We start from the raw sequence: 10,961 nt of genomic DNA, 5'->3' as shown, positions 1-10,961 counted from the left end.
TTTAATAGAGACAGAGTCTCAAACTTTGGCCCAAGCAATCCTCCTGCCTCAGCCTCCCAAGCAGCTAGGACTACAATTGTGTGTCACAGCACCCGGCCAATTTTTAAAATTGTTTCGTAGAGACTGGGTCTCACTTTGTTGCTCAGATTGATCTCAAATTCCTGGCTTCAAGCAATTCTCCTGCCTCAGCCTCCCAAAGTGCTTGGATTACAAGTTATCAGCCACTGTACCTGGTACCAACTTAAAGCTGTTTAACAAGAATTTTTCAGTGAGGGAAGGGATAGCAAAGAGTCTACCTACGTTGTCTAAGAATCAAAAGTTTTATTGCCCAAAGCAATTTATAGAAAAAGTGTTTCTAAGTCTGGAAAGAAAAAAATAATGAACCTTCAGTCATTCTTTCAGCCACTGTTGTAGTAGCAAATTGTGTCTAATAAAACAAAACCCCTGTCTTTAAAAAGAGGGTCACCTAATAAATTATATGAAATATTCACAGAGTTCAGCAAGGTCTCAAAGAAGTATGAAACCAATTGTACAAAAGGGGTGGAAAGTTAAAAAAAAAAAAAAGACATAATAACTGACTCTCAGAAGACAATCAGAACTGTACCAGGTAAAGGCAGGAGATGGGGAAAGGATTAATATTCCAGATAAGAATGTACAAACGCAAGGAAATATCAAGCAGCATGGTCTGAACAGCAAATCAAAAAATAACAAGAGGTTCAACTTCTGATAATGATAGTAACTTGTAACTTGTATCTGGCTAACTTTCTGCATATAACAACAATAAATCCTACACAAAATACAAAAAATTACTATTTTATTTATTCGTTTATGGATTGACTGATTGAGACACAGTCCTGCTCTGTTGCTCAGGCTGGAGTGCAGTGGCACAATCTCGGCTCACTGCAACCTCTGCCTCCCAGGTTCAAGCGATTCTCCTGCCTCGGCCTCCCAAGTAGCCAGGATTACAACCATGTGCCACCACACCCAGCCAATTTTTTTTCGTATTTTTAGTAGAGACAGGATTTCGCCATCTTGGCCAGGCTGGTCTCCAACTCCTGACCTCAGGTGATCCGCCTGCCTTGGCCTTCCAAAGTGCTGGGATTACAGGCGTGAGTCACCATGCCTGGCCTCAAAAAATGACTATTTTGAATGCATTTGAAAAGCTGGCACAATTAGAGGGAAGTCAACCCTTAAAAAAAGAGAAATTTGCCGGGTGCGTTGGCTCAAGCCTGTAATCCCAGCACTTTGGGAGGCCAAGGCGGGTGGATCACGAGGTCAGGAGTTCGAGACCAGCCTGGCCAACACAGTGAAACCCCATCTCTAAAAATACAAAAATTAGCTGGGCATAGTGGTGCACACCTGTGGTCCCAGCTACTCAGGAGGCTGAGGCAGGAGAATTGCTTGAACCTGGGAAGCGAAGGTTGCAGTGAGCCAAGATCGTGCCACTGCATTCCAGTCTGGGCGACAGAGTGAGACTCTGTCTCAGAAAAAAATAAAAATAAAAACACCGAAATTTCAGAGGTCAGATTCAAGGGCATAAGGCTTTCCAGTTGAGGGCACTCCCCAGTTCACACAGTGTGAGCTAGAACTCAAACAGAATGCTGTGGCTTGAAGAGTCTGGTACTGACTGAGCAAAGTGGCTCATACTTGTAATCCTAGTGCTTTGAGAGGCCAAGGCAGGAGGATTGTTTGAGCCCAGAAGTTCAAGACCAGCCTGGGCAACAAAGTGAGACCTGATCTCTACAAAAAATCTAAAAATTAGCCTAGCGGGGTGACACATGCCTGTGGTCCCAGCCACACAGGAGTCTGAAGCAGGCAAATCACTTGAGCCCAGGAAGTCAAGGCTAGAGTGAGTTGTGTTCATACCACTGCACTCCAGTCTGGGCAACAGAATGAGACCTTGTCTCAAAAAAAAAGTTTGGTACTGCCAGAGCAGCTAAAAAAATGAGAGGAAGATCCAAAAAAAAGGAGGGAGTCACAGTAGGAAACATACCAAAATATATTGTATAAACTTAGGTACCCAAATCCCTGGCTATCCCCTAAACTGTAAAGATGCAAGTGAGACTCCAAGGAGTCTGGAGAAAACAGATGAAAGGCCAAAGAACTGAGCAGAGATTCTGGCTGGTATCCATAAGAGGAGAGAAAGAGTTTGCATTTTGAATCTACCTAAGTTAAATAATTGCCTGTATAAAAATCAAACTTTTTATGTAGGAAGAGAACAGAATTCAGAGCCTCAAGAGTGAAGCTACAATGTGCAGATTACATTTACAAAATAAATAGATATAGTTAAAAAAAAAAACAAAAAGTGACTCCCAGTTAAGAGAAAAGGCACTCATTAGAGACTGAGCCTGACATAAGCACAAGTCCAAATTACCAAACAAGCAAACAAGCAGCTACTCTCAGTATGTTGAAGGACCTAAAGAAAAATATAATCATAATGAACGAACAGATGGAAAAACTTACAAAAAAAATTATACAAATTTGAAAATGAAAAGCATAATATTCTAAGTGAAAAATTCACTGTGGAATTTGAAACTGCAGTGCCACACACATGCCACTGCACATCAGCCTGGTGGTAGAACAAGAACCCGTCTTAAAAAAATTCACAATTTATCATCAGATTGCTAATAGCAGAAGAAAGGTCAGGGAACATTAAATCAACTTAAAATAATCCAAAAGAACACAGGGGAAGCGTGGGCAACATGGTGAAACCCCAACTCTAAAAAACTACAAAAATTAGCTAGGCTGATGGCACACGCCTGTAGTCCCAGCTACTTGAGAGGCTGAGGTGGGAGGATTGCTTGAGCCCAGGAGACCAAGGCTGCAGTGAGCTGTGATCACGCCACCACACTCCAGCCTGGATGACAGAGAAAGATCAGTTTGTTTACTCTCTGCTCAAAGCCAGTGGAGAAATAAAATAAAATAAAATTTTGTTCATTGTTTTGCTAAGCTTCTACCAATGATGAGACACTAAAAACTTTAGATAAAATCTTACCTTTTTTTGTCAAATTTTTCCATACATTCTAGAGGCTGAATGAACTGAAGAACTTCGTCCCATTGACCATCAAGAATTAGCTGCCTGAATTAAAAAACAAACAAACAAAAAAAACTAGTATGTCACCAAATTCAGGTTATACTAATTAAAAGCAGAATAGATGACAAAACAGCATTCAAACTTCATAAAGCACATAATGAGATTAACATTTTATTTGATTCCTCAAACAAATGTTTCATAACTGTTTTTTTTTTTTGAGACAGTGTGGCTCTCTGTTGCCCAGGCTAGAGTGCAATGGCACGATCTCGGCTCACTACAACCTCTGTCTCCTGTGCTCAAGCAATTCTCCTGCCTCAGCCACCCGAGGAGCTGGGACTATGGGCTCGCACCACTATGCCCCACTAATTTTTTTGTGTTTTTAGTAGACACAGGGTTTCACCACATTGGCCAGGCTGGTCTCAAGCTCCTGACCTCAGGTGATCCACCCACATCTGCCTCTCAAAGTGCTGGGATTACAGGCATGAGTCACCTCGCTTGGCCTAAATTTTTCATAACTTACTTATAACGACACACACTATATGAGAAGAATGTGTGAATCTACAACCACTCATACTAACGTATATGTGGTTTTTGACCTATGTAAAAACATTGGACATGCTGGGCGTGGTGGCTCACACCTGTAATCCCAGCACTTTAGGAGGCCAAGGCAAGCAGATCACCTGAGGTCAGGAGTTTGAGACCACCCTGGACAACATGGCGAAACCCTGTCCTCTACTAAAAGTACAAAAATTAGCTGGCCATGGTAGCAGGCGCCTGTAATCCCAGCTACTCAGGAGGCTGAGGCAGGAGAAGCTTGAACCTGGGCGGCGGAGGTTGCAGTGAGCCAAGATCACACCATTCACTCCAGCCTGGGCAACAAAAGCAAGACTCTTGTCTCAAAAAAAAAAAATTGGACTAAGTCTAAAAGTTCCTATATTTCCATATTCATCTTACAGTTTTAAAGCTATTTTACATTACTTTAAGAACAAGCGGCTGGGCGCAGTGGCTCATGTCTGTGGTCCCAGCACTTTAGGAAGCTAAGGTAAGCAATTCACTTGAGCTAAGGAGTTCGAAACCAGCCTGGGAAACATGGCGAAACCCTGTCTCTACAAAAAATACAAAAATTAGCCAGGCATAGTGGTGCATGCCTGTGGTCCCAGCGACTCGGGAGGCTGAGGTGGGAGGATCACTTGAGCCCACATGTCAAGGCTGCAGTGAGCTGAGACTGTGCCACTGCACTCCAGCCTGGGCAACAGAGTGAGACACTGTCTCAAAAAAACACACAAAAAAAGAAAGAACAGGTGATCACTTGAGCCCAGCAGTTCAAGACTAGCCTGGGCAATATGCAAAACCCCATCTCTACAAAAAATTTAAAAATTAGTTGGGCATGGTGGTACATGCCTATAGTCGCAGCTATTCAGAAGGCTGAGGTGGGATGACTGCTTGAGTCAAGAAGGTCATGGCTGAAGTGACCATGGTCATGCCACTCCACTCCAGCCTGGCAGCCTAGGTGACATAGCAAGACCCTGTTTCAAAAAAAAAGGAAAAAGAATTTTAAAAGCTGGGAGTGGGCCAGGCATGGTGGCTCATGTCTGTAATCCCAGCACTTTGGGAGGCCAAGGTGGGCGTATCACCTGAGGTCAGGAGCTCCAAGACCAGACTGGCCAACATGGCGAAACCCCATCTCTACTAAAAATACAAAAATTACAGGTGCCTGTAATCCCAGCTTACTTGGGAAGCTCAGGCAGAGAGAATCAATGGAACCCAGGAGGCAGAAGTTGCAGAGAGCCAAAGTAGCACCACTGCAGTCCAGCCTGGGTGACAGAGTGAGACTCCACCTCAAAAAAAAAAAAAAAAAAAAAAGCTGGGAGTGGTGGCTCACACCTGTAATCCCAACATGTTAGGAGGCTGAGGCAACATGGTGAAAACCCATCTCAACTGGGGGTGATTTGGCACACCGTCAGGACATTTGGCAACATCTAAAGACGTTTTTGGTAGTCACAACTGGGGATACTACTGGGATCTAGTGGGTGGAGCTACTGGGATCTAGTTGGGGATGCTGTTAAATATCCTACAACAAAGGACAACGCTCCACAACAAAGAATTATCTGGCCCAGATGCTAGCAGTGCCAAGGCTGAGAAACTCTGCTCTACATTGTGAATTCTATGTGAAATCTACAGCTTTGAGAAATCTAACAATAACGTTTACACTGAGAATGAAAACAGCAAGGAATAAGAACAAGTTTCATCCTACTTTAAATGGTCTATGGGAATATCCAAAAGTTACAAGGCATTCTTATCTCTTTTCTTTTACAATGGCAATTTCCCTATTTTTGAACGTTTTAGAACAGAGAAATTTTAAATGGGAAGGATGGGCAGGAAGACCTACACAGGATTAACAATATTCTGCAAAGAAGAAATATTTAAAAAAGCGGGATGGGCACAGTGGCTCACGCCTGTAAATCTCAGCACTTTGGGAGGCCAAGATGGGAGGATCATTTGAGGTCAGGAGCTCAAGACCAGCCAAGGGCAATATAGCAATAGCCCATCTCCATAAAAAAAATTTAAAATAAAGAAATTTTTTAGGCCGGGCGTGGTGGCTCACGCCTGTAATCCCAGCACTTTGGGAGGTTGAGGTGGGGGGATCGCGAGGTCAGGAGATCGAGACCATCCTGGCTAACATGGTGAAACTCCGGTCTCTCTAAAAATACAAAAAATTAGCTGGCATGGATGAGCGGGCGCCGTAGGGTCCAGCTACTCGTGGATGGAGGTAGGAGAATGGGTGAGCCCAGGAGGCAGGCCTTGCAGTGAGCCAAGCCCGCCACTGCATTCCAACCTAGGCAACAGAGCGAGGACTCCATTCAAAAAAAAAAAAAAAGGGAAATTTTTTAATAAAATAAAGCAATCACAGCATACAGCATATCATAATCATTTTATAAAGGTGAATTTCAATATTTAAAAAGAGAGGACATAATTTCAAAGGCCAGCCCTTTAAGATGAACATATTTATTTGTTTGTTTGTTTTTTGAGACACAGTCTTGCTCTGTTGCCCAGGCTGGAGTGCAGTGGCACGATCTCGGCTCACTGCAAGCTCCACCTCCCAGGTTCACGCCATTCTCCTGCCTCAGCCTCCAGAGTAGCTGGGACTACAGGCACCTGCCACCACGCCCAGCTAATTTCTTGTATTTTTAGTAGAGACGGAGTTTCACCATTTTAGCCAGGATGGTCTCAATCTCCTGACCTCGTGAACCGCCCACCTCGGCCTCCCAAAGTGCTGGGATTACAGATGTGAGCCACCACGCCTGGCCGAACATATTTAGTTTAATGAAAAACCTACTATTTTATTACTCTTTGCATTTCACCTAAGACCAGTAAAATTTCATCATAAATCAAGCAGGAGGGTACTTGAGAGCAGCCACTGTTAAATTCTAGGAGTATTAATGCTTGAAAGACAGTGCTGAAAAAAATACTACACTAAAAATTAAGCTCTCTGGGGCTGGATGATATTCATAACACAAAATATAGGGAAGTGTAACAAGTTTAAATAGACTCCCCTAATATAATAAAGCTTTGTTGTTGTTGTTGTTGTTGTTGTTGTTGTTGTTGTTGTTGAATAGTTCCTTAAGTTAGGAATATTTCATTTCTTTTTTTTTTTTTTGAGATGGAGTTTCCTTCTTGTCGCCCAGGCTGGAGTGCAATGGTACGATCTCAGCTCACTGAAACCTCCGCCTCCTGGGAGGAACACTTCATTTCTTAAGGCTTTCCAAATCACAAAATGCCACATGTCCAAAAATCTGTACTTCTTGTCAAGGATATTTGGTATCTCATAAAAACAGAATACATTTCTGCCTGCAAATTTGGGATTTTCTGTTTCTATCCAATTCAAACTAGAATATATTTAGCTTTCCATTTTGGCAAACGTTACTTCACTTTGCCTTGCAATTCCACCTCTAAGAATCTTGTCCTAAGGAAATAATTCAATATATAGAAAAAGTCTCGGCCAGGTGCACTGGCTCACGTCTGTAATCCCATCACTTTGGGAGACCAAGACAGGCAGATCACTTGAGGTCAGGAGTTCAAGACCAGCCTTGCCAACATGGTGAAACCTTGCCTCTACTGAAAATACAAAAATTAGCCAGACGTGGTGGTGTGCACCTGTTGTCCCAGCTACTTGGGAGGCTAAGGCAAGAGAATCACTTGAACCCAGGAGGTGGAGGTTGCAGTGAGCTGAGATCATACCACAGCACCCCAGCCTGGGCGACAAAGCAAGACTCTATCTCAAAAAACAAAACAAAACAAAACAAAAAAAAACACTCCTGTATAAAAGATGTTCTGTAGAGCAATTATTTAAGATAAATTGGGAACAATTGTGTAAAATTAGGGGAACCATTTAGGAAATGAAGTAAACTGGAAATTTTTATTTGTAGCTGGAATTACAGGCACGCACCACCATGCCCAGCTAATTTTAGTTTTGTCTTTTTTTAGTTTTTTTTTTTTGAGATGGAGTCTCGCTCTGTTGCCCAGGCTGGAGTGCAGTGGTGCGATCTCAGCCCACTGCAAGCTCTGCCTTTCAGGTTCACGCCATTCTCCTGCCTCGGCCTCCAGAGTAGCTGGGACTACAGGTGCCCGCCACCATGCCCAGCTAATTTTTTGTATTTTTAGTAGACACGGGGTTTCACCGTGTTAGCCAGGATGGTCTCGAACTCCTGACCTTACTTAGGTAAAATACCCACCTCAGCCTCCCAAAGTGCTGGGATTACAGGCATGAGCCACCACGCCTGAACTTTTTAAATTTATTATTTATTTATAATTTATTTATTTATTTAGTCTCGCTCTGGTCGCCCATGCTAGAGTACAGTGGCACCATCATGGCTCACTGCAACCTCCACCTCTCGGGCTCAAGAGATTTTCCTGCCTCAGCCTCCCGAGTAGCTGGGACTAGAGGCATGCACCACCACACACGGCTAATTTTTGTATTTTTAGTAGAGATGGGGTTTCACTACATTGGCCAGTCTGGTCTCAAACTCCTGACCTCGGGTGATCTGCAGACTCCCAAATGGCTAGGATTACAAGCATGAGTCACCATGTCCGGCCTGAAGATTTTTAAAATATGAATTTGTAATCACACAGAGAAACCGTGTGATGTTAATAGATAAGGCATGATTCTAAATTACAAACACAACAGAATTGTAATTTTTAATAGATGCAAAAAAAGATGCACAGAAATCATACTCTAAGAATGAAAACAGCAAGGAATAAGAACAATATTATGTCTGGGTGGTAGGGTAATTTTTCTTTCATTTATCTTTCTATATTTTCTACAATGAACACATTTTATTTCTATGGCCAAAAAATGGTATTTCAGAAACATTTTCTTTACCTTTTCAAAGTCTCTGATTTTCTCAGTCAAATATCTTTTATTATGGTACCACAACCACAATGGAGTTGTGACTCTTGTTCTTTTTAACAGACCTCTGGGTCTTACTACTGAAAACATTCTACAGAAAGCATTATTTTGTAAATGTTCTTTTTTTTATTTTTGTATTTTTGAGATGGAGTCTCACTCTGCTGCCCAGGCTGGAGTGCAGCAGTGCCATCTCAGCTCACTGCAACCTCTGCCTCCCCAGTTCAAGCGATTCTCCTGCTTCAGCCTCCCAAGTAGCTGGGACTACAGCCTCCCGAGTAGCTGGGATTACAGGCATGCGCCACCACGCCCGGTTAATTTTTATATTTGTAGTACAGGTGGGATTTCACCATGTTGGCCAGGCTGGTCTCAAACTCCTGACCTCAAATGATCCGCCTGCCTCAGCCTCCCAAAGTGCTGGGATTACAGGCGTGAGCCACCATGCCCAGCCTATTTTGTAAATGTTCTATTTTTAAAATATTTTTTTAAATTACACTTACATAGCCTTTTCATGATTATAAAGTTCTATCTGTATTAAATATATTACCTTATTAATACTTAACATCTCTTTGAAGGAGCTACAAACTTCACAGTATAATGAAATCATACCTCAGGAAAAGCATATCATCTGAAAACAGGCCATTTATGACTCCACTTTCCTTCTCCAGGGCCAGCATACTAATGTGAAGCTTCTTTGAATTCAGGAAGTCCAAAATTAGCTTAATGATTTCAACCTCTTTTACATTCACTGTTTCCTCAGCCGTCATATTGATAGCCTAAATATGAAACAGAAAAACAATAAAGCTAGTCCTATTGATTTATTTCTAAGTTTAACTGCCTGGAAACTACACATAACAGGTTTACTGGGAATCTTTAGTACACATATTCTGAAGTGAAGTTAACTTAGTATTTATCAAAACCAAGTCATTCTTTAATGTGTGACAATGGTATGGCCATGATTTTTTAAAGTCCTTATTTTTTGAGATATATATTGGAATAATTACAGATTAAATGATATAAAGTTTGTGATTTACATGAAAATAATAGAACAGAAGAGTGGAAAGAGATAAAGATGAAACAAGAATGATCATGGTTACTGAATCAGGGTGATAGGTAAATGAGGGTTTATTATATAATCCTGTCTACTCCTACATGTTTAAAATTTTCCATACTAAAGAATATTTTGAAAAGTCATTAATAACCAAACCATGTTTAGCTATGTCCCAAATACAGTGTCCCAGGTATGCTCTAATACTTCACTCAATAAGTACTTAATGCCTTTTCTCTGTGACAGACACCATTCTGTACTCAGCAGACATTGGCCTTGCCTTAAGAAGCTTTAGCCTAGCAGCAATACCTAAATGATACCTGGTCAGTACAGTGGAGCCAAACAAAACAAGGTTAGTTAAGATGTGCAACTTCAGGTCAGGTGTAGTAGCATACGCCTGTAATCCCAGTACTTTGGGAGGCCAAAGTGGGAGGATTGCCTGAGCTCAGGAGTTCGAGACTAGCCTGGGAAACATGGCAAAACCACGTCGCTACAAAAAATTTAAAAATTGGCAGGTAGGGCCAGGCGCGGTGGCTCAAGCCTGTAATCCCAGCACTTTGGGAGGCCGAGACGGGCAGATCACGAAGTCAGGAGATCGAGACCATCCTGGCTAACACAGTGAAACCCCATCTCTACTAAAAAAGATACAAAAAACTAGCTGGGCGAGGTGGCGGGAGCCTGTAGTCCCAGCTACTCGGGAGGCTGAGGCAGGAGAATGGCGTGAACCCGGGAGGCAGAGCTTGCAGTGAGCTGAGATCCAGCCACTACACTCCAGCCTGGGCAACAGAGCGAGTCTCCGTCTCAAAAAAATAAAAAATAAAAAATAAAAATTAGCAGGCCACGATGGTGTGCGTCTATATTCCCAGCACTCTGGAGGCTGAGGTGGGAGGATCGCTTGAGCCCAGGAGATCAAGGTTGCAGTGAGCAAAGATCATGCCACTGCACTACAGCCTGAGCAACAGAATGAGACTCCATCTCAAAAAAAAAAAAAAAGAAAGAAAAAAGTGCAACTTTAGTCATATGGGTAATATCAGTGATATTTCCATACTCTCCAAGCTTCCTTCTAACTCTTACCTGTAGGTCTGCTACAACTGAGCACGTAATGCTCAAGTTATGAATCCATAAAGATTTAGACCTGGGAGGACTATAAGATCATTTGTTCAACATTCTAATTTTACCAGTGAGGTCACACAAGTTAAATGGCCTAAACTGTTGCAGTTTTCAAATGTTAAGGCTCAGAGCAATGCAAAATACCACCACACTAGTGGAGTAGCCACAAAGAAACTTCATCAGATGAAACAGACTATAAGCAAATCTTTCTCACAGGACCAACTTACTCTAACGAAGCTTGCAGAAACATAAACATACACATGTGGACTGGGTGTAGAGACTCATGCCGGTAGTCCCAGCACTTTGTGGGGCTGAGGCAGGAGGATCACTTGAGCCCAGAAGTTAGAAGTTACATACAGTGAGCT

At 42.4% G+C, this 10,961-nt stretch overlaps 1 protein-coding gene across 1 annotated transcript in view; it reads right to left on the bottom strand.

Annotated features, from left to right (window-relative positions):
- Nucleotides 1-10,961, bottom strand: part of WDR47 (WD repeat domain 47) — a 74,472-nt gene that overhangs the window by 46,437 nt on the left and 17,074 nt on the right. The window contains exons 2-3 of the mRNA XM_017857452.1: nt 9,048-9,214; nt 2,994-3,079 (exon numbers count right to left, since the gene is read on the bottom strand). Of these exons, the coding sequence (XP_017712941.1) occupies nt 2,994-3,079; nt 9,048-9,205 (244 nt within the window). The 5' untranslated portion in view covers nt 9,206-9,214. The remainder of the gene's footprint in view (nt 1-2,993; nt 3,080-9,047; nt 9,215-10,961) is intronic.

The sequence above is a fragment of the Rhinopithecus bieti genome, unplaced genomic scaffold (assembly GCF_001698545.2).
Source record: "Rhinopithecus bieti isolate Rb0 unplaced genomic scaffold, ASM169854v2 scaffold_46482, whole genome shotgun sequence".
In the NCBI taxonomy this organism is placed as follows: Eukaryota; Metazoa; Chordata; class Mammalia; order Primates; family Cercopithecidae; genus Rhinopithecus; species Rhinopithecus bieti.
The sequence above is the reverse complement of the archived record's forward strand: the minus strand, read 5'-3'. Positions and strand labels throughout refer to the sequence as shown.